This window comes from Corythoichthys intestinalis, chromosome 13 (assembly GCF_030265065.1).
Source record: "Corythoichthys intestinalis isolate RoL2023-P3 chromosome 13, ASM3026506v1, whole genome shotgun sequence".
Taxonomy (NCBI): Eukaryota; Metazoa; Chordata; class Actinopteri; order Syngnathiformes; family Syngnathidae; genus Corythoichthys; species Corythoichthys intestinalis.
This window is the reverse complement of record NC_080407.1, coordinates 8,664,218-8,688,321: the sequence shown is the minus strand read 5'-3', so window position 1 is coordinate 8,688,321 and position 24,104 is coordinate 8,664,218. Positions and strand designations below refer to the sequence as shown.

Below are 24,104 nucleotides of genomic sequence, written 5' to 3'. Positions count from 1 at the left end.
GGTGCGGATTTACCATGAGGTTTTTCAGCTGGAATGGCTTATTTGTCACCTACCTGCTAAGCTTCTGGTGTTCTTTGTTTCTATTGTGCTGATTCACGCTTCTGTTTCCAACCCACGCCACACAGATTGCTTTCTGAGAAGCGACACATGTGCCTTGTTTTTTGGAAATTCCCCCCCAGACCAGTCACTTTCTAATGGATCCTGTTCCTTCTCGCCTCGCCTTTGTAGCGGACCATCACGTTAGGCGCTGGGGACCGGCAAGTTATCCAGACTCCCATCAATGACTCCCTACCCGTCAGCGGCAGCAGTGTGGCACAGCTCTTCAGGCAGCTCGGTAGGGACAATTGGAACATAGCAACAACTCATTTTCTGATTTTCATCTTTGGTTTAGCTGCTCAGCATTGTCTATTGGTGACAATGGCAGCCAATGAGGTCATAAAACAGTTCAAAAAAATACAATACACCAAGCGATAATAGACTCATTTTGCATTAGAAATGTGTCTTCATTCCTTTTCTGCCACAGGAATAGTCAACGTGCTGTACCTGTTCTGTGCCGCCCTGACCGAGCACAAGATCCTGTTCCTATCCAGCAGTTACCAACGACTAACAGATGCCTGTCGGGGACTGCTGGCTATCATGTTTCCCCTCAAATACAGGTATGTCCCCACTTGACAGATCACATCCCCTTACACGCGTATTGCCTATAGTATTACAACAAGTGATGTCTCCACAGCTTCACGTATGTTCCCATCTTGCCCGGAAAACTCCTGGAGGTTTTGAGCACTCCCACTCCTTTTATAATTGGCGTCAACTCATTTTTTCGATCCGAGACTCAAGAACTGGTAGGTGGATAAGTACGATAAATACAGGTAGTCCCCGTGTTACGATGTACTCGACTCGTTTTTTTTCTGTCCTCACTAAACTTGACGTTTTTCAGCTTTACAGACAGCAAACAAGGAAATTGTGCTTTTTTCAAACTCTTTACTTCCTTCACTTTTGACAATTTGTAAAGCTGTTACACACATACAGTGGGGCAAATAAGTATTTAGTCAACCACCAATTGTGCAAGTTCTCCTACTTGAAAATATTAGCGAGGCCTGTAATTGTCAACATGGGTAAAACTCAACCATGAGAGACAGAATGTGGGAAAAAAAACAGAAAATCACATTGTTTGATTTTTAAAGAATTTATTTCCAAATTAAAGTGGAAAATAAGTATTTGGTCACCTACAAACAAGCAAGATTTCTGGCTGTCAAAGAGGTCTAACTTCTTCCGACAAGGTCTGACCTGTATTAATGGCACCTGTTTTAACTCATTATCAGTATAAAAGACACCTGTCCACAATCTCAGTCAGTCACACTCCCAACTCCACTATCGCCAAGACCAAATTGCTGTCGAAGGATTGCCTGGTCTACCAGACTCACCGCTGTTCCAGCTATTGAGTCTGGCCACCATTCACGCGGATACAATTTCCAGGGCGGAGCAAGCCACAGCAAACAGACAGCGGAGTGGACCAATCAGCGACGGGTAGACGTGACGTTAGTAAAATGACGAGGGAAGGACGAGGGACTTGCGCGCGGAAGTAAACATACGAAGAGAGCGGAGTTTATTCAACATGGCTAGCTCCCTCCTCACCCTGTGGTGTTAAAATGATAACAAGAACGGTGAGTAAAAAAATCCCAGAACCACACGGGGGGACCGGGTGAATGACCTACAGAGAGCTGGGACCACAGTAACAAAGGCTACTATCAGTAACACAATGCGCCCCCAGGGACTCAAATCCTGCACTGCCAGACGTGTCCCCCTGCTGAAGCCAGTACACGTCCAGGCCGGTTTGCGGTTTACTAGAGAGCATTTGGATGATCCAGAAGAGGACTGGGAGAATGTGTTGTGGTCAGATGAAACCAAAATAGAATTTTTGGGGAAAAACCAAGGTTCTCGTGTTTGGAGGAGAAAGAATCTCAATTGCATCCGAAGAACACCATACCCACTGTGAAGCATGGGGGTGGAAACATCATGCTTTGGGGCTGTTTTTCTGCAAAGGGACCAGGATGAATGATCTGTGTAAAGGAAAGAATGAATGGGACCATGTATCGAGAGATTTTGAATGAAAATCTCCTTCCATTAGCAAGGGCATTTAAGATGAGACGTGGCTGGGTCTTTCAGCATGACAATGATCCCAAACACTGCCAGGGCAATAAAGGAGTGGCTTCGTAAGAAGCATTTCAAGGTCCTGGAGTGGCCTAGCCAGTCTCCAGATCTCAACCCCATAGAAAATCTGTGGAGGGAGTTGAAAGTCCGTGTTGCCCAACGACAGCCCCAAAACATCAGTGCTCGAGAGGAGATCTGCATGGAGGAATGGGCCAAAATACCAGCAACAGTTTGTGAAAAGCTTGTGAAGAGTTACAGAAAACGTTTGGCCTCAGTTATTGCCAACAAAGGGTACATAACAAAGTATTGAGATGAACTTTTGGTTTTGACCAAATACTTATTTTCCACCATGATTTGCAAATAAATTCTTTAAAAATCAAACAATGTGATTTTCTGTTTTTTCCCCCCCCACATTCTGTCTCTCATGGTTGAGGTTTACCCTTATTGACAATTACAGGCCTCTCTAATATTTTCAAGTGGGAGAACTTGCACAATTAGTGGATGACTAAATACTTATTTGCCCCACAGTATGTACACTTATGTTCAAAACGACATACATTTTAACAATACAACACTTGACACAAAACAACTGGTGTTTAAACATCCATTTCGTCTGATCAATGTGTAAATTTAGTAGATTAATTAGCCTAATTTGCGTCACAAAAGTCCGCTATCTTAAATACCACAAATTACAAACTCTAGCTCCAAACTTACTTCATCGATTAACTCGAGTAATTCGATTATAAAAAAGATTACAATTAAATTTTGCTGCTTCGAGTATTCGTTTAATTAAAGTGGTGTTGTAATGGTTTGTATTGAAAGTGTTTGGATTGAGTTTTATTGATTTGAGTGGATACACTGCCCTCCGGTGGCAACAGTGAATGTGATACAACTCATTTCACTTTGCTGAATCCAGCTGCTCCCTGTTAAGACCAAGATACGTTTTTGTTTGAGCTAATGCTTTTTTTTTTAATGCCTTCGTAATTTAGGTTATAGATGTATTTAGCCGTTTTTTGTGGGAATAGAAAAAAAAAGTTTGCATTTTATAGCATTTCAGCTAGCGGACGTTTTCTATGTAAGTTAGCCAATTGTTCTTTTGTTGTACTTAGATCCTCATGTATTTTTTTTTTTTTTATACCGTTAGAGGCGCAGCTCAGGTATTTTAATTTTTTCGATTATTTGAGCTAACTAGTTCATCGATTACTCGACTACGAAAATAATCGATAGCTGCGGCCCTAAAATGAATACACAAACATATATATTAGTTGAAACAACTAACAGCCTGATGTGGGCCAAACCAGAGCGCAGCTATCTTTTATCCATGTCTGACGTCCGAGTCTCCTTCAGTCATACAAGGCGACAGTCCAGCCAACGCTGCCACCAGAGGGCAGTGTATCCTCCATCATTCAACAAAATACAGTACTATTAGACTTTTTGGATAGTTATTTTGTAGGAGTACTTAAAGGGTTAATTCCGATTTACGCGGAAATTCAGGTTAAGTCACTAGCATAGGAATGGAACTTTTTCGTAACCCGGGGACTACCTGTGATTGCAGTTAATACAGTTATGATATTTGTGTTTTATATAACGTGTTTTTCTGGGGGTGTCTTTCTGTTGTAGTTGGATGTCATCATCGCCGACCTGGACGGCGGCACCGTCACCATCCCGGAGTGTGTTCACATCTCCCTGCTGCCCGAGCCGCTTCTCCAGCAGACCCAAACTGCACTCTCCATGGTAAGTGCGAGAAAATTAGCCTCATACCTTTGTACTCAAAACACTATTTTTAAGACTGATGGTGCAGGCAACAGTTGTTCCTGCTACAAAAGTATGATTCGAGGTTTACGAGTGTCTTTTGGAAAGAAATTTTGAGCTCATTTTAAAGAATGCTGTTTTCTTTCATAGTCAACATGGTCTTTACTTTCTTAAACAACGAAGTACAGTCGCTGTTTTGCTGCGCTGGTCGTGTCATGCACCAAGACAACCACAAAAAATGTCGTTCTACCACATGGGGCTATTTACGAAATCTGTACCTTGTCATTAGGACGCAATATGAAAAGCCATTTATTTAGAGTGAAACCTAATCTGAATCGTCAACTTGTGGAGACATTTGTTGGAGATGTAAATATGTCAGTCGACCCATTATTTTACTGTCATTTGACTGAAGATTAGCATAACTTGACAAACTGGATGGACTTTATAAATGGAATGACAGAGCACAGGTGTAATATTTCCAGTCTTTGAATACTCGAGCAACTCGAGTAACTCGAGTTTAAAAACTGGTCTGAGTAATTTTATTCACCTCGAGGAATCGTTTAATTTTGCCAACTCTAAGCATCATGTTTTGCCCGGACTACTTTTAATGCGGGACGACGCGCTGAGGTCTGGTGTGTAGTGAAGCAATAAAAAAAATAAAAAAAAAACTTACCGCAGCCGACAGCCACTACAAACTACTCCGCCGTTGCTAAAAACTACGCCCGCATGATGCTACGGTAGCAGCAGGTAGCGTCTGATGCGTCTCATAGATATCACATCTAGGGGTGTGACAAAATATCGAAATGGTGATATATCGTGATAATTTGTATCCCAAAAGGTTATTGATATGCTCCTGCCAAGAATCGAGATATCAAGTTGTTATCAAAATCTTCCACCAAAATACAACCCCTAGCAAAAAGTATGCAATCACCAGTCTCGGGCGAGCACTCACTCAGACTATTTGCAGGCCATGACATTGACTGGATGAGTCTTTCTCCAAGGAATGCTTTAACAGTTTTAGCTCTGTGGCATGATGTATTGTCATCTTGGAAAATGACAAACATATTTTCAATTGAAGGGATAAGAAAGCTGTCTAAAATTTCAATGTAAATTTGTGCATTTATTGAAGAATTAACCACAGCCATCTCCCCAGTGCCTTTGCCTGAAATGCAGCCCCATATCATCAAGGGCTGAGGGAATTTTGACGTCCTCTTCAGGCAATCATCTTTGTAAATCTCACTGGAAAGGCACCAAACAAAAGTTCCAGCATCATCACCTTGTCATGACTCAAGAATCTGTATTGGACAAGGTGTCAAGAGTCAAGAATCTGCATTGGACAAGGTGATGATGCTGGAACTTTTGTTTGGTGCCGTTCCAGTGAGACTTTAAATGGCCCAAAATTACCTAATTGCCTGGCATTGACTGCCCCTGACAGGCATAGACGTTCCCTCCCAGTTCGAATGGATTGGACGTCTACTAGTGATGAATTCATTCCAATTCACACTAGAAGCTTGTTTTTCTGTTAACCCTTTAACACCTAAGCCTATTTTGGCCGAATTTGCATGCCTTTGATGTTGCCTTCACAATGGCCAAGTTGGGTCCCTTTTTTCAGGATACCTTGAACTTCATGTCCAAACTCTTGTTTTCTTCTCTGACCAACTTTAATCCACATTTTGGACCCAAAAAGACAAAAAAAATCCCAAAATCTTTTTTCAAATTTGTAATGTTGAAGTCCCACTGACAACCAAACATGCTCGACCAACCGTTTTGAAGCTTGACAATATTTATTTAACTTGCTAGGATAACCATTCAATAGAAAAAAAAAAAAGATTGAATAGTTTTATGTTTGACAATTCAACACAAACAGCAGCTATGGTCATAGGTGTTTTTGGCCTTTACACATACTATGGTCAAAACATGTTATATACAGTGCAAAATAGTGAGAAAAAATTATATATATTATCTAACACAAAAAGGGTTTGGAGGATATCTCTTTGTGAAGTTACGTTACCTTATCAAAGGTATATATGTACATGCAATCGAGCTTCTCGAACGCACATCCATACAAAAATTGAAAAGATTCATAGTGAAGAAAAAATAATAAACATTGAAAAAAAAGTATTCATTCTGCACGTTTCAAAATCGCTCGCTCAATTCAACCGGCCGTTGCTTGCTTCGCGTGTCTCCTTTCCTTTAGTTGGCGCATTGCTCGTCAATTTATTTAAAATGTTCACATTAGGTTAGTCCTTCTTGACATCACGACTCTTGGGATATGTAGTCTGCTTTCGGTTTTGAAAAAAGGACAAGAAATGATGGAAATATGGAGATAGACACATGGTCCATGCAGCGTTTTAATACATATTTATGAGTGCAATAAAACTATAAAACTCAAATCTACGTTTTACTTGGTCGATTGACTTCAAATAAAAACTGGTGTGGACATCAACTTCCGTACTTTCAAACGAGAGAAACCAGGGGCACATGGGTGACGTAATTACAGCGTTACGAGGCTTCAAAGATGATATGCGAAAACGTGTCACATCCGACACGTTCAGTGCTAAAGGGTTAATTGGTTGTTTGTAGAATATCCTAGAATGATTTCCTGAACAATGTATCAATAATTGTTGTATCGCCACATCGTCAGATCATCGTTATCGTGAGCTTTGTATCGCAAATCATATCGTATCGTGAGGTACCAAGAGGTTCCCACTCCGATTATGAAGTCTATGGTTGCACTACTAATTACATTCATACAATTTTTTGAGCAACGATGTTGACAAAGCTTGTATCTCTCATTTGATCTAACCCATCAAATTAAAAAAAAATCAACATGTTCCGATAAATGTTGTTATAAGAGGCCTTTACTTTACATCCCCGACACAAAAACATAATTATAAAACAGGAAAAGCGACGATCGTGTCCCTGATAGTCGGCTTTCATTTGCGAGATTGTAAAGTATTCGTGGAAACGATAGAATCAGCTGAGTGGGATGCATGCAGGAGCCACGATGCTATAGATTGTTGGTAGGCAACACTAAACCTGGGCTTAGCTGCATGCAGGAAGAGAGATCACAGTCTGGATCTCCTGGTGCCATTGTTGTATGAGCACATTCTAAAATATTTGTGATATTCAGACCTAAATTTGATATTATTTTCTTTTACTAGGAATTATCGAAGAGTACTTTGGAGCATTGATAAACAAATCTGTTGGCTTTTTTAGATAATTCATTGAAATTACCATCTGGTGGTTGGTGTATGTAATTTATAATTATAATGATCCAAACATTATTTTTATCTGGGTCTTTGAAAAAATACCCTGATAGTGTTCTTCTGTTTTGTTTTTTTTTTAACGGGATTTCTTCGGCGTGCCGCACAGCCCGAACCCTTTTAAACGATCGGCACCGTTCCAATATTGAAATGACCGGAATTTTCACGCGATGCAAGGAATTTTTTGAACGATCCCGAAAAATTTTCCGTTCACACGTAAACGCCGATTTTTCACTGATTTTTTAAAAATAAAAAACACATTTTAAAAATCTAGTCCGTATCTCTAGTCCGTATCTAGTCCTACAATTTTTGACCAAATCACATCAAAAATTCCGGGACGGTGAGGGGCATAAAAGTTGTATGCAGAATTTGGAAGAAATTTACGGTTCCCTGGAAATTTGCCAAAAACTTTTCCATTAATTTTTAATGGGATGCAACATTGGTTTAAATTTCCCATTCATTTCCAATGGAATTTACAGTGGATTGATGCCATTGACGGCCATGAATGTCGATTCTATTGATGCCAATGTACTTGGACTCCACTGACGTATATATAAGTCGATGCCATTGACGGCCATGGAAGTCCAAATTTCCCATTCATTTTTTTCAATGGCATTTACTTTGTTTAATGCCATTGACGGCCATGTTTGTTGATTCTATTGATGCCAATCTATTTGGATTCCATTCATGCAAATGTAAGTCGATGCCATTGACAACCATGAACGTCCAAATTCCCCCCCCCCAAAAAACGAATCTACCCAAATCAACAGGAGATGACAAGATATCTATAGGATGTGTCCTAATTTGACAAGGCCACGCCCCCCAAATGTCCCCAAATGGCCTGATATGACCAGGCCACGTGCCCTAAATGTCCCCAAATGACCTGATATGACCAGGCCATGCCCCCCAATTGTCCCCAAATTACCTGATATGACCAGGCCACGCCCCCAAATGACCTGATATGACTAGGACACGCCCCCAAATGACCTTATATGACCAGGACGTGTCCCCCAAATGTCCCCAAATCAACAGGATGTGACGCCGAAATGTCCACTAACCTACCTGGGCGGGGCTAAGATCTGTATCTCCACACAGCACAGACCCATAGTAATTTCTCCAGAAATTGCAGTTTTTAGTTATATAATAGAGTTATATAATGGAAAATTTCATGTGAAGTTTTTGTCGTTTGCAGGTTCTGGATCCTGAGCTGGAAATTGCCGATCACGCCTTCCCACCCCAGTCCTCGCAACCGTCGGCGCCCAAGATTCAGGTCAAAGTCCTCAAAAGTAGCCTTGCACAGCAAATAAAATTAGGCCAATTCCATTTCTGCCCCCCCCCTAAAATCCTCTTATGTTTTGATCACAGTTTGTTGGTAAACTATCATGTCCTTGACTCGACCGTGTTTAGACTTAAGTTGGACTGTGATGTGTATTTCAGGATAAGGAGATCCGTGGCATCTTCCTGTGGCTGTTTGCGCAGCTTTTCCAGGGTTATCGTTGGTGTTTACATATCATCCGCATTCACCCCGAACCAGTTATTCGTTTCCATAAAGTACGACGAAGCGCCGCCATCCAAATTTGTGGTAGAAGTCTGATTTTTGATGGATTTTTTTTTCTGCAGGCGGCCTTTCTTGGACAACGAGCACTTACGGAAGACGACTTCCTCATGAAGGTGTTGGACGGAATGGCCTTTGCGGGATTTGTGTCCGAGAGAGGTCCTCCTTACCGGGCAACAGATTTGTTTGATAATGTGAGCGATGGAAAGAGAACCGAATGTTCTTCATATTTTGTAGAGAGAGAAATTCCTCAACTCTTTCTGTTCTGGTAGCTTGTCGCCAATGAAGTTGAGAGGATACGGCAAGAGGAATTCTCGCCGCACAAAGTCATGAGTCACATCAAGGAGTTGGCTGAGCAGCTTTTTAAAAATGTACACCTTCAAATGAAATTGAACACGTAGTTGTGTCTCTTGACTCACGTCGGTTCCTCTTTCCAGGAGAACCCTTACCCGGCAGTGAGTATGCATAAAGTTCAGCGACCGTTGGAAAATGGACAGAAAGCAACTCAGACTCAGACCCCCTTTCCTGGGCTGGATGAAGTGACTGTGCAACTTTTCATCGACCACGCCACCGCCAAGCTCAAGACTGCGCCGCCCGTGGTCAAAGCGGAGGTTAAAAGCAGGGTGCCATCCGGGCCTCCGCTTGGTGAGCATGCTTCTGTCCCTCTTCCAATCAAGCCTGTAGCAATATGCAATTAGTCAATTAATAAAAATGAGGGCGGCTGCGATTTATCGCCGTGAGCGTGCGTGCATACATTTGTGTTTGCGTGTGCTGCGTGCACTCGACAAACGTGTGTGTTGGTTGCATATGAGACTCCAGTTTCTTTCATATATGCTTATTGGTCATCAATACACCATAGAGTTAAAGTTCGGGCATACAAAATAAGGAAACTCATCTATATTAAACATTGTAAAACATTAGCATTGCTACATTGAGGCTAATGGAAACAAGACAATGTACTAACCACTTTAGCCTGCTATAAAATAGGGCTGGGCGATATGGCCTTAAGTACGTATCACGGTAAATTCAGCAGATTTACCTCGATGACGATAAATTCGCCCAAGCGGACTGTTAAATAATTTGAAAATTTGAATGAATGCATGGAATACAAATGAACCGTTTCTCGTTAAATTTATTTACCAGCTTTCAATTTAACAATTGCACACGCAGTCTAAACATTAAGTATATAAAAAAAAAAAATTGTGAACAATAAGAATTCTAGTGTGAACATTTATAACAGCTTTTATGAATTGAAAAATGTACAAAATTATAAAAATCAATCTGACGACTGTGCAAACATGTCATTGTAACACAATGACTTGCAGCTTTAACAGTACACTTCAGACAACTTATTGGTAATGGCTGCTGTGACATAATTATTCAACACAAGTGTTTACGTCAAGGTTTCAGTTTTTTTTTTCCAGAACATTTTTTAATACATGCACCCCCCACACAGACACAACCAGATTAAAGCTGTAATTCTCTGATGCCAATGAAACATTTAAGATTTTATGATGGCAGAATAAAGCAAACACATACAGGAAAAATAGCTGTGGCCATTAAACTGTCATATCATATCTAGGCTTCACTGTTGGATTATACTTTATGCTGAGTGCTTTACCATCATTAAAGCCTTCAGAGAAATCACACAGAGATACCAAATAACGCGACGTAATGATTGCTAGATGAAGTCCGTGCCCAGTCCACTCATTAATTTCAGCCGTTTCGACAAGGTTAGAGGCTTAGAGCCGCTATCCGAATCCATCACGTTCATTTGTAGCGTTAGCCGCTAGCGGCTAGTGTTAGCCTGTGGCTTGGCTACCAGAAGAAAGCAATGAAAGCCCGTCTGGAACCCGCCAAGAGTTTACTTTCATGTCGGGTGAAAGTTTGGCGAAGCTCCCTTAAGCCCGACTCCATCACGTTTGCTTGTAGCGTTAGCCGCTAGCGTTAGCCTACCGGGCTTCTGTTTGTTTGGCTTCCTGAAAACCACGTGACTCCATACGTAAGTACACTGACTGCTTTCTTAAAGAGGAATGATCATAGCCGAACAACACAGAGTCAAAGCGGGATATATATTCTTGTTTTATTAAATTACCGAATTTACCGACGTGGTCAAAATTACGTTGGTCGTCGTGAAGAATTTCGGTAACGGTAAATTTTCGGTTTATAGCCCTGCTCTACTATAAAACTTTGGCAGTCTTCTCCAAAACTCAAACTTAAAGAGCATACGACAGGAGAAAAAAAAGTCTTAAATAGCATTATTATGTGAATTACAATCATATTTTGAGACGATTCGACTACAGTATATACAACAATTTAGCAAAGCGCAGATGACGAAAAATTAGTCTTTTAATCTGCCGGTTAGCTACGCCTACCATTATAGGGCTCTAGCGTCCCCAACAGGTGGATGACGTCAGCGGGAGACTGGGCTCATCGGTTTTACTTTTCAGCCCATTGAGGGGGAATTATTCAGAACGAGGAAAACGCGACGAGGAAGACCCGCAAAATTTCATTGTTTCAGTCTCTCTACTCCAATATTTTTACAGGATATTCTTTTTATCCAAGTATTTTTCCCCAATAGCTAAATAAATGGCTTGAGAAGGACCAGTCAGCCCATCGAGGGGGAACTATTCACAACGAGGAAAACGTGACGAAGAGAGCTGCGAAATGTCATTGTTTCAGTCTCTTTACTTCAATATTTTTACAGGATATTCTTTTTATCCAAGTATTTTCCCCAATTGCTAGATAAATGGCATGGTCATGACAAATTACAGTCTTGTGCTAAATGCAATATGAAATAATAAAAATGCACTTATTCAGGATGACGTGGCAAAATTACTCCATAATGGTCAAAACTGTCGACTTCACCTTTACTGTCGCACCTCCCGAACGATATTTTATGACACATAAATCGGACATATGTCATTTCCCTTCCCCGGCTTCGGAGAATGTAAACAAACCAAGAGGCGTGACAGCTAGCCGACATGCTAACCCGAACCGAGTGATGTTTCAAAGTCTTCGAAGCGGAAAATCACACATAACTAGCTCGGATGTTTTGACATGACGACTGGGTTGTCGATTGTTTTCGCCAGAGAGCAATTTACAAATCGTTCCCTGGAGGAGGGCGGCTGCAGTTGTTGTGCAGCTAACGTGCAGCTAATGTGCATGAGGAGAGCTTTTTACATGCCTATCAATGATCAAACGTAAGTAGTCCTTAATTTAAAGAAAGTTTGTAGTGTTTACTTTGTAATCGCTGTATTCGCGACTATTTTTAACTCAAAGTTACAATTTCTGATCGGTCGGAAAATTTGACAGAACACCGGGCACATGAGCACAATAAGCTGAATATAGTGCTCTCCCGGCGGATGGATGTGTGAGAAGCCGCCGGTGTTGTGCCGAAAAATAGCTGCCCCGCATGCATGTTAGCCACAAAATTCAAGCCACCTACATATTAAAATGATCCCAGTATTTGACAATTGACATAATACAAAACACAATGTTTACTCACTTCCTCTTAAGTCCAATGGTCCCACAGTAGTAGGGCTTGTTTTGGCCAATATCCACAGTGAATGGGAACCTTTTGAAACTCCAAAAAGGCGCACACGCCTCTCCCTCATACAGCAAGATTTTTCTGCAGCCGTTTGGCTGACGTGATGCGAAAAATAAGCGTATTAATCCGCAAAACCAGCTGAATCCTTGGTCCTCATACACAACAGTACGGCTGTATAGCGAAGAGGACGCCTTCACCCGTACACGTCACAGCGCCCTCCTCCTCGATGCAAGACCGAAGCCGGAAGTCACTCATTTTCATGGCGCGGGATTCAAAAAATTGAATAAATATAGGGATCGCTTCCACACACAACAGTTAGACGGTGCCTACAAGAAAATGTATTCCTTAATGGGTATCGATAACCATTTAGGATGCAAAGTATCGCGATATATCACCATTTCGATATTTTGTCACACCCCTATTTTGCACTTAGCTAGCTTTCAAATGACATTGTGTGTATTTTGCTGCCATTGACGTCAATTGCTGTCAATGGCAGCCAGTTATACTGTTTTTCTTTTGGCTCATTTTTTGAAAAATTAGGTCAGTTCAAAAGACTTAAATGCCTCCTGAAAGCAAGAACATTCCCACCCTCTTTCAAGTTTTTAGAGGTCTAGGTAAATCATCAGCACTTCCTGCCGCCAACGTCTCCCCTCTCTCAGCGTGTGTTTAATGGGCTTCATTTTAAAGTGCCACGGTGATAAATGAGCCTCACACGTGCCTGGCTTCCGCAGGAGACATGGTGGACCGGAACAGTAACGTGATGGCCAACAGCGCCCGGCGACTGGAGGTTGTCAGGAACTGCATAACGTATATTTTTGAGAACAAGATGCTGGAGGCTAAGAAGGTAGGGATGAGTCATTTGTAAAAGTAAACTTTTTCACTTTGCCTTGTATTTTTTGGGTGGTGAAGAAATAGTTTTGTACTGTTTGTTTTGCAGTTGATGCCAGCTGTACTCCGAGCGTTAAAGGGTCGGGCAGCTCGGGTGTGTCTGACCCAGGAGCTCAATCAGCATGTTTTACAGAACCGGGCAGTACTGGATGACCAGCAGTTTGACTACGTCGTTCGAATGATGAACTGCACATTACAGGTTTGTAACTAGTTATAAACTAAGGCTGAATTCATGATTTTATCAATCATGCCGTTTTGAAGTAAAAAAAGGTGACCTAGGTGAATTGTGTGGATCCGAGAAGAAAATTTTTAAGGAAGGGGGGTGGTCGGGACATTTTTTTTTTAATGTCGGACGCTTGGTATGCAAGCGGGGATAGCGGCACAAAGGCAAAAAAAGCGCACCAGATTGGCCAAAACTAGAGGTGTGCATCGGCACTGCCCTCACGATTCGATTCGATTACGATTCGGAGGGCCACGATCCGATTCAGTTAAATTCGATTCGATTCAGAGGGTCACGATTCGATTCGGCAATGCATCGCGATGCGTTAAAGCCTGGGATGCATTAACCCTTTAACACCTAAGCCTATTTTGGCCGAATTTGCATGCATTTGATGTTGCCTTTATATTTCAAAGAAAAAATTGTTCACAATGGCCAAGTTGGGTCCCTTTTTTAAGGACACCTTGAACTTCATGTCCAAACTGTTGTTTTCTTCACTGACCAATTACAATCCACATTTTGGAACCAAAAAGACAAAAAAATCCCAAAATATTTTTTCAAAATTTGTAATGTTGATGTCCCATTGACAACCAAACATGCTCGACCAAACGTTTTGAAGCTTGATAACATTTATTCTACTTGTTAGGATAAACATTCAATAGAAAAAAATAAGATTGAATAGTTTTATGTTTGACAATTCAACACAAACAGCAAGTATGGTCATAGGCGTTTTTGGCCTTTACACATACTATGGTCAAAACGGGTTATATACAGTGCAAAATAGTGAGGGAAAAAAAAAAAAATCATCAAACCTAAAAAGGGTTTGGAGGATAGCTCTTTGTGAAGTTAGGTATTATACAGATCACCTTATCTAAAGTATATAGTACATGCAACCAAGCTTCTCGAAGACTCATCTTTATAAAATTTGAAAAGATTTTATAGTGAAGAAAAAATATATACAACATTGAAAAAAAGTATTTTCAAAAATATTGACTAGTTCAGTTCAATTCAAATTTTTCTGGCATACGACCCAATAGTTTTTAAAAAAATTTTTTTATTGCGAACTCAATAAAGCTTTTGCATAAACAGGTCACGGAGCTGCGTCACACACAACGTCACACAGCCTACTCTTTCGCCATTTGCGCGCTGCTGTCTGCCTGTCACTTCTACTCGCCGAGATGCCGACTCATCGAAGGAAAACAACGACAAATACGGCCCATCTTCTTCCTTGAGTTAATGAAATGATGCATTAGCTTGCGCTAAATTTAGTTTTAGATTCATTCTGCACGTTTCAAAGTCGCTCGCTCAAACTGGCCGTTGCTTGCTTCAGCATGCCTCCTTTTCCTTAGTTGGCGCCTCGCTCAGAAATTTATTAAAAATGTCCACATTCGGTTCGCCCTTCTTGACATCACAACGGCTCCTGGGATATATGTAGTCCTTTGTGCTGCTTTCGGTTTTGAAAAAGGACAAGAAATGATGGAAATATGGAGATAGATACATGGTCCATGCAGCGTTTTAATGCATATTTATGAGTGCAATAAAACTATAAAACTCAAATAACATTATCTCCCGTTTTTCTCGGTCGATTGACTTCAAATAAAAACTGGTGTGGACATCAACTTCCGTACTTTCAAACGAGACCAACCAGCGGCACGTGGATGACGTAATTGCAGCGTGACGAAGCTTCAAAGACGACATGCGTAAACGCGTCGCTGCCGACACGTTCGGTGTTAAAGGGTTAAAATTCTAAAGCAAAGCATATTTTTCGTGAATCATGAGGCAACACAAGCGGTCAGACATTAAACAACTTTTTATTGGCTCTTGTGTCACTCCTGGTTGAAGTCAAATGAAAATACTTTCAGATATATATATTAAAAAAAAAAAACAGATCACAGCATTTAATTAGTGCTTTGAATGAGACCAGGGCTTTCTCTTTTTTTTTACACACAGTAGCAGCCTTTCACACAGTGCAACATCTGAACTCCTGTGCAAAATAGTAATAACAGTCACTGTATTTTAGTCACAACGACTCATCAATAAAAATATTCAAGTAAAAATTAAAGAAAACGACTAAGAAAATATTGGAGTGCAGCAGCATCTTTATCGCAATATCAATCCAGGGATCAGTTCAGTTGGAAACAAAACATCAACTAAATTGCAATGTAGAACAAAAGTAAAATGAGGGCCTAAAAAATCCAGCCCGACCCGACACGGCACGCTGGTATAACTAGATTTGTAGGGCCAGCCTGAAAGACTCGTTTTTGTTTTGTTTTGTCTTTTGTTGGAGTGACGCGAAAAAAAAAAACGCAGCAGCAGCAATTTATTTTCATTTCTTCGAGTTGTAGAAGATTCAAAAGGATCACATTTCTGTTGCCTTTGTGTGCATGAATAAAAGTGTCCTTCGTAACGAATTCTCAGTTGGCAGAAAAGAAACGCAAGTTTTCTTAATGTTTAAATAGTCTACATATTTTTATCATCATTATAAAAGCATTTACACAACGAAATAACGCTGGGAAAGTTTAATATTAAAAAAAAAAAAAATTGGGTTTTGCAGACACACAGAGGAGAAGATTCCAAAGGATCACATTTTTGTTGCCTTTGTGTGCATAAATAAAAGTGTCCTTCGTAACGAATTCTCAGTTGGCAGAAAAAAAAAAAAAGTGTTCTTAATGTTTAAATAGTCTACATATATTTATGATCATTATAAAAGCATTTACACAATGAAATAACGCTGGGAAAGTTTAATATTAAAAAAAACATGCGGCCCACGGCGTCCATGTGCGTGCACAAGCAAATGCACAATACAGATAGCCTGCTCTCGGTTTTATCCCTTTTTTTTTTTTCTTTTTTAAAATAATTTATTAGTCCGGCGCGGCGGCCCGACCCGTCCCGAACGTGAATGCTTAACATTTTGGGCCGGGTCGGGTCGGGCCCAAAATGTTAATCGGGTTCAGGCACAAGATCTAACCTCTAAGAGATAGGACATAACATCACAATGGCTGAAGCGGAGAAAGAGGGAGCGAGAAAGATTATTGATGCACCTAAGACATTGAAAGCAGACATCTGGAGACATTTTGGCTTCAACGGGGTTGGTGGGAAACTTGACCAGAGTTATGCGGTGTGTAAAAAAATGAAACATGAGAATAATAATACAAATGGGGAAACCAAATCCGTTGCATCACCGGAATTGCGCAGGGAAGATTTTTGAACGTACTTATATATTTTAAAATGCGCTGAATCGATTCGGCTTGTTGCCTGCATCGAGTCGAATCGTCCATGCCCCACATCGGGATGCATCGCCGCATCGATTATTGTTGACACCACTAGCCAAAACATTGACTTATTTCAACGAAACAAAGGAGTTGTTGTGTCCTATCTCTTCAATGCCAAGCTTGGCTGCACGCCGGCCGTGAATGAACACTAAAAGCGCCGTCACCCAGTTGTAATTTTGGAAGACGACAGGAGCTGGCAGATCGTAAGTCCATCTAACTGACGACATGTTTTATTGACGTTGCTAAGCCTGTCGCGATATGCAATGAGTCCATTTATCGCACCATAAATAAAAATGAGGACGGTAATTTTCACGGCTGCGTTTTATCGCCGCTTGCGCGTGTGCGTGCATACATTTGTGCGCGCGTGCTGATGGCATATAAGACAACAGTTCCTTTGTTTATTGGTCATCAACACGCCGTAGAATTAACGTTCAGACATACAAAATAAGAAAACACGTCTATATTAAATACTAAAAAAACGTTAGCATTGCTACATTGAGGCTAATGGACAAACCTAAAGACAACCTACATTAGCCTGCTATGAAACATTGGCAGTCTTCTCCAAAATGCAAACTTGCGGTTAAAAAGTGACACAAATCGCTGGTTAACAGCATTTGCAAAGGAACAAAATGAAAAAAATAATTGATTACTGACACCACATGCAGTGACAATAAGAGGTTTTATTGCAGAGTGGAAAGCTTACGGTTAGCGGTTTATCGAACGTACTTCCGGTGAACATTTCAAAATAAAAGCACGTCATATGAATAACGATTTCTGGAGTTCATTCCACATGCTTCAGAATTCAGATTCTACACTTAAAATAGCTTTAAAATGACCCCCTTTATGAAAAATCTGATTGGCAAGGAATGATTATTATGCTACTGTTATATATATTTATAGTAGTATACTATAATATTAATGATAGATATTTTTTTAAGAATTGTTTTGAGTCATGTTGGCAAGTCGAAATCAGTGTTATGAATCTGTTTACATTTCATTGTTTTGCACTAGTTAATGCTATCAGAATTTGACCTCGTTGTTTATTTGTGGTTTATTGTTGTTATTTACATGTTAATTTGTACTTTTATAAAGAATTGAAGTGTTACAAAATGTTTTTGTGAATTAATAAGTGTCATAAAAAAATTAAATGCAGTAAAAACAAAAGCCATGCCTGTTTTATTTACCTGGGCGCCTAACTATCAATTTTCTATCATGCTTAGCTACCTTGTATTTCACGGGACATCATTTCAAATGCCGTAGTTTATAGTTTAATCAGATTCAAAATTAATTCCCCTAACCGCTTTTTGCAGTATTTCCCATTCATTGTGACATTTTCTGTCATTTGTAGGACTGCTCGCATATCGATGAACATGGCATTGCAGCAGCCCTTCTCCCATTGGTCACAGCCTTTTGCAGGGTAGGTACTTCAATTAACATTCTTAGTAACTCATTCACTTCCAACCAGTGTTGTTAATCTTACTGAAAAAAAGTAATTAATTATAGTTACAAATTACTTCTCCCAAAAAGTAATTGCCTTAGTAACTCAATTACCTGAATGTAAGAGTAATTAGTTACTTGGCAAAGTAATTGGTGATAATTACTTTTTTTTTTTTTTTCCTCAAAAAAAAACAAAAAAAAACATTGGCCACACTATGTGAAGTTTTTTGTGAAGGTTTTTGGTACAATTGGCCCGAGCCCAATTCTTTACCCTAATTTACCCTTTACCCTGAATCAGCTGTTAAAAGTTGTTAAAATTGCTCCCATTATTGCATTAGTTCCCTTCTCTCTACTTTCGACATATGAAAGTTTTAAAACTCTTTCATCATTTAAAGATAGATTCAAGTCAAGATTTTGCCGATTTAGAAGTATTTTAGATAAAAAGTTACTTAGGTTCGCTAGGAAGGTTCTCTACAACAGAGCCGTCCTAAAAAGTACTGCTTTAAGATGGCGGCTGTCTACTAACTCATTTAGTGCCATGTCTGTCATTTTGCATCTAGTTATATCTATGTACAGTACGTGTGATATCTATCATGTCTACCATATCTACCATAACATGCGCGCGTAGTTTGTACTAGCTATCGGCTACAACATGTATTATTGGAGCTACCTAGCATCGCGTTTGCTCGGCGTCACAACTTTCTTGTCTCCTCCATACTCCTGCTCTGTCGTCTCGGTGAGTCCGTCTCCCTCAGACTTTTCGACCAATATAGTAACGCATAGTAACGCATGCCTTTCCGTCCTCAGTAACGGTAACGGCGTTGCCAAGATGAGAAAAGTAATTAATTAGATTACCCACTACTGAAAAAAATAACGCCGTTAGTAACGCCGTTATATTGTAACGCCGTTATTAACAACACTGCTTCCAACCCAGGTATATATATTCAAAGAGTACAGTGCAGGCCAAAAGTATTGAGACCCCTCCAATTCTGTCAGATAATGCTCAATTTCTACCAGAAAATGATTGCAATTACAAATGCTTTGGTAGTAATATCTTCATTTATTTTGCTTGCAATGGAAAAAACACAAAAGAGAATGACAAAAAAAACAAACAATCATTTTACTAGGGCTGTCAAAGTTGTCACGTTAACGGGCGGTAATTCATTTTTAAAATTAATCACGTTAAAATATTTGACGCAATTAACGCACATGCCCCGCTCAAACAGATTCAAATGACAGAACAGTGTCATGTCCACTTGTTACTTGTGTTTTTTGTCTCCCTCTGCTGGCGCTTTGGTGCGACTGATTTTATGGGTTTAAGCACCATAATGTAATGTAATTATTGACATCAACAATGGCGAGTGATGAGGAAAATATTATGTGACCCGAAGTGAATTAGCACATTTTTTAAATCATTATCATTTTACACAAAACTCCAAAAATGGGCTGGCACAAGTATTGGCCTTCTCAGCCTAGTACTTGGTAGCACAACCTTTAGACAAAATAACTGCGAAAAACCGCTTCCGGTAATCATCAATGAGTTTGTTACAATGCTCTGCTGGAATTTTAGACCATTCTTCTTTGGCCAACTGCTCCAGGTCTCTGAGATTTGAAGGGTAACTTCTCCAAACTGCCATTTTCAGAACTCTCCACAGGTGTTTCTTTGGGATTCAGGTCTTGACTCATTGCTGGCCACTTTAGAAGTCTCCAGTGCTTTCTCTCAAACCATTTTCTAGTGCTTTTTGAAGTGTGTTTTGGGTCATTGTCCTGCTGGAAGGCCCATGACCTCTGAGGGAGATCCAGTTTTCTCACACTGGGCCCTACATTATGCTGCAAAATTTGTTGGTAGTCTTCATACTTCATAATGCCATGCACACGGTCAAGCAGTCCAGTGCCAGAAGCAGCAAAGCAACCCCAAAACATCGGGGAACCTCCGCCATGTGGAGGACCATGTTCTATTCTTTACAGGCCTCATTTTTGGCTTTCTCAGGTAAGTTTTGGCATACTCCAAACTGGCTTTTTTATGTCTCTGGGTCAGAAGTGGGGTATCCTACCATAGAGTCCCTTTTCATTCAGACGCCGACGGATAGTACAGGTTGACACTGTTGTACCCTCGGACTGCAGGACAGCTTGAACTTGTTTGGCTGTTAGTCGGGGTTCTTTATCCACCATCCATCCGCAGTCTTTTGTTCAAGTCTATCGTCAATTTTTCTTTTCCGTCCAAATCTAGGGAGGTTAGCCACAGTGCCATGGGCTTTACACTTATTGATGACACTGCGCACGGTAGACACAGGGACACAGGTGTTTGGAGATGGACTTGTAGCTTTGATATTGCCCATGCCTCCTCACAATTTTGCTTCTCAAGTCGACAGACAGTTCTTTGGTCTTCTTCGTTTTCTCCATGCTCAGTGTGGTACACACGAGGACACAGGACAGAGGTTGAGTCAACTTTAATCCATTTTAACTGGCTGCAAGTGTGATTTAGTTATTGCCACCACTTGTTATGTGCCACAGGTAAGTAACAGGTTCTGTTAATTACACAAATTAGAGAAGCATCACATGATTTTTTAAAGGGTGCCAATACTAGTAATAATAGTTTTGTGTAAAATGTAGGGCTGTCAAACGATTAAAATTTTTAATCGAGTTAATCACAGCTTAAAAATTAATTAATCGTAATTAATCGCAATTCAAACCATCTATAAAATATGCCATATTTTTCTGTAAATTATTGTTGGAATGGAGAGATAACACACAAGACGGATATATACATTCAACATACTGTACATAAGTACTGTATTTGTATATTATAACAATAAGTCAACAAGATGGCATTAACATTAACATTTTGTTAAAGCGATCCATGGATAGAAAGACTTGTAGTTCTTAAAAGATAAATGTTAGTCCAAGTTATAGAAATTTTATATTAAAACCCCTCTTAATGTTTTCGTTTTGATAAAATTTGTAAAATTTTCAATCAAAAAATAAACTAGTAGCTCGCTGTTTTCCGAAATTTCCGGGTTCGCGGTGAGTCAGCAACCAGCACACTTTTGCTCAATAGACGATGTTTATTGATTGAAAATGCAGAATAAATGACATTTATTGATTACAATCCCACAAAAGCAAGCAACAAGTATCAAGAACAAGCATAACAAGTGGTAACGATGACATTAGAGCTAGTTTGTCAATCTCAGAATCCCCACGTTACAGTTACAGCACAACAAACTGTTCCTTAACAATGAAAATCGCTTACTGTTGACAAATGAGCGGGGAGCCAACGCTCCGGCAAAGCGGCAAAGGAACAAAGCCAAGCGACCCGTACGTAACCCTCTGGCAGACTTCGGGGGGGTTGGGGTATCCCCCGACTCTTATAGACACGTCTGACGCGGGGACGTGGGTGGCCACTCCTCGCCCCCACGAAAACGCACCACCCGAACTCGTGAGACCCCCCCCCCACATGGGTATGAGATTCCCCCCCAGTTGGGGCTCCCAGCGGTTAAAGTAGAATGTTTATTTAAGTTATATCGTGAGATTCCCTCCTAACTATGGAACCCAAGGTGAAAAACAATAACAGGCATCGAAGTGGAAACAAGGAGAAGTTGTTACAATCTAGGTCACAGAGGCAATCATATATCACAAAGGCATAATGTGCTAATGTTAAGGCATCACATAATATTTTCCCCCATCATTCCGCCCTTTGACCCGGATTGAATTTATCATAAGGCATAATGTGCTAATTCACTTCGGGTCACATAATATTTTCCCCATCACTCGCCATTGTTGATGTCAATAATTACATTACATTATGGTGCTTAAACCCATAAAATCAGTCGCACCAAAGCGCCAGCAGAGGGAGACAAAACACAAGTAATAAGTGGACATGACACTGTTCTGTCATTTTAATCTGTTTGAGAGGGGCATGTGCGTTAATTGTAGAGATGGGTCTGATCACGTCATTTTCAAAGTATCGGAATCTGCAAAAAAATATTGGCCATGCCTTTTTTTAATATATATGTATTTTTTAATTAAATCGTTTTCTAATTGTATTTGACGTTACAAACATAACATGTTACACTCATCCAGAGTCTGTAGTTTAGGCTTAAGGTAGGGATATCAAATTTATCCCGACAACGGCAGTAATTAATTAAAAAAAAAAGTATCACGTTAAAATATTTAACGCAATTAATGCATGCGCTGCACGACCCACTCACGTATTGTCGCGCTTAATCTGTAATGGCGCCGTTTTACCTATAAAGAGAGATAAAAGGCAGCGTATAATGAGTAGAATGAATTTAGGCAGTCTTTGGAGCTTTTTTTTTAATTGGCTAAAGCCTTACAATCCCTCTCCCTACGATTAGAAGTATCATGGGAAGCAATGTGGGGAAGCAAGGTAGCAATTGATCTTTTTCTTAACACTTTAAGTTATTTCCCAACACAGAAAAGAAACAGTATATCAATTGGTAGCACTACGCACAGTCATGGTTCCACTTCCCATCATGCATTTGGCTATAGTATCATATACTGAAAGCTCAACAAATACACTAGATGGCAATATTTAGTCACAATATACAAAGTCACAAGTCATTCTATCTGTGGATCCCTCTCACAGAAAGAATTTTGATAATGTAAATGCCATCTTTAGGATTTATTGTCATAATAAACAAAAATAGTACTTATGTACTGTATGTCGAATGTATATATTCGTCAAAGTTTTATTCATTTTTTTCTGAACGCATTGCCAAAATGTATATGATCGGGAAAAATTATCGGGAATGATTGGAATTGAATCGGGAGCAAAAAAAAGCAATCGGATCGGGAAATATCGGGATCAGCAGATATTCAAACTAAAACGATCGGGATCGGATCGGGAGCAAAAAAACATGATCAGAACAACCCTAGTTAATTGCGTCATATTTTAACGTGATTAAATTAAAAAAATTAATTACTGCCCATTAACGCGATGATTTTGACAGCCCTAGTAAAATGATAATGATTTTTTTTTTTTCATTCTCTTTTGTGTTTTTTCATTGCAAGCAAAATAAATGAAGATATTACGACCAAATCATTTGTAATTGCAATCATTTTCTGGGAGAAATTGAATATTATCTGACAGAATTGCAGGGGTGCCAATACTTTTGGTTATTTACAGAATTTTGTGGTCCCCTCTTTTGGCAGAAATTGGGAGCAGGCATCACTCAGTTTGCATACAGCTGCGTACAGGAGCACACGGTGTGGACCAACATGCAGTTCTGGGAAGCCATGTTCTACAGTGATGTACAGAATCACATCAGGGCACTTTATCTAGAGACGGAGGACGGAGAGCATCACGAACACACAGTGAGTACTAAGGAAGAACTAATATTTGACCAATCATTAAGACAATAAATACAATCCGTCCTCAGGAACAGCATGACGCCGGCCATCAAATTGGCGCGTTGGAGCTGGCGTCGGAGCAAAGCCGCCTGTGGCCGACCTTTGGCAAAGACGTGCAGACGGAGCGCGTGCAGAAGGAGGAGAGCACCGTGTTCAGCCAGGCTATCCACTACGCCAACCGGATGAGCTACTTGCTGCTGCCGCTGGACACCAGCAAGAACCGCCTGCTCCGGAGCTCCGGCCTCGGAGACGTGGAGAGCGTAAGCAACAGCTATGTAACCAACAGGTAGGAGTCACATTATCAATGGAATTGTTTTCCCATTTTTATATATTTTTTTTATCCGGTAGTATTGCAGGGAGCATGGCGGAGAGTTACGACACAGAGAGCGGCTTCGAGGATGCCGAGAGCTCTGACGTGGCCAACTCGGTGGTTCGCTTCATCAACCGCTTTGTGGACAAAGTGTGCAACGAGAGCGGCGTGACCAACGAGCATCTGAAGGCCCTCCACACCATGATACCAGGCATGTTTTTTTTTTTTTACATGAATTGAATTCTGTCAGAAGGAGTCCGTTTCTTTAACTTATTTGCTCCCAAAAACGTATAAATAAGTTCTATTTTTAATTGTTTCAGTGTCCCGAAGACGTAT

The 24,104-nt window shown here is 40.4% G+C and overlaps 1 protein-coding gene across 3 annotated transcripts in view; it reads left to right on the top strand.

The window, feature by feature from the left end:
- sbf1 (SET binding factor 1) overlaps window positions 1-24,104 on the top strand; it is a 94,490-nt gene that overhangs the window by 46,184 nt on the left and 24,202 nt on the right. For all 3 annotated transcript variants that reach the window (XM_057854341.1, XM_057854342.1, XM_057854340.1), the window contains 15 exons: window positions 229-334; window positions 524-656; window positions 734-842; window positions 3,772-3,885; window positions 8,362-8,439; window positions 8,607-8,720; window positions 8,790-8,918; window positions 8,997-9,095; window positions 9,162-9,369; window positions 13,006-13,118; window positions 13,212-13,361; window positions 18,000-18,068; window positions 23,261-23,422; window positions 23,488-23,744; window positions 23,807-23,979. In XM_057854341.1, the coding sequence (XP_057710324.1) occupies window positions 229-334; window positions 524-656; window positions 734-842; window positions 3,772-3,885; window positions 8,362-8,439; window positions 8,607-8,720; window positions 8,790-8,918; window positions 8,997-9,095; window positions 9,162-9,369; window positions 13,006-13,118; window positions 13,212-13,361; window positions 18,000-18,068; window positions 23,261-23,422; window positions 23,488-23,744; window positions 23,807-23,979 (2,014 nt within the window). The remainder of the gene's footprint in view (window positions 1-228; window positions 335-523; window positions 657-733; window positions 843-3,771; window positions 3,886-8,361; window positions 8,440-8,606; window positions 8,721-8,789; window positions 8,919-8,996; window positions 9,096-9,161; window positions 9,370-13,005; window positions 13,119-13,211; window positions 13,362-17,999; window positions 18,069-23,260; window positions 23,423-23,487; window positions 23,745-23,806; window positions 23,980-24,104) is intronic.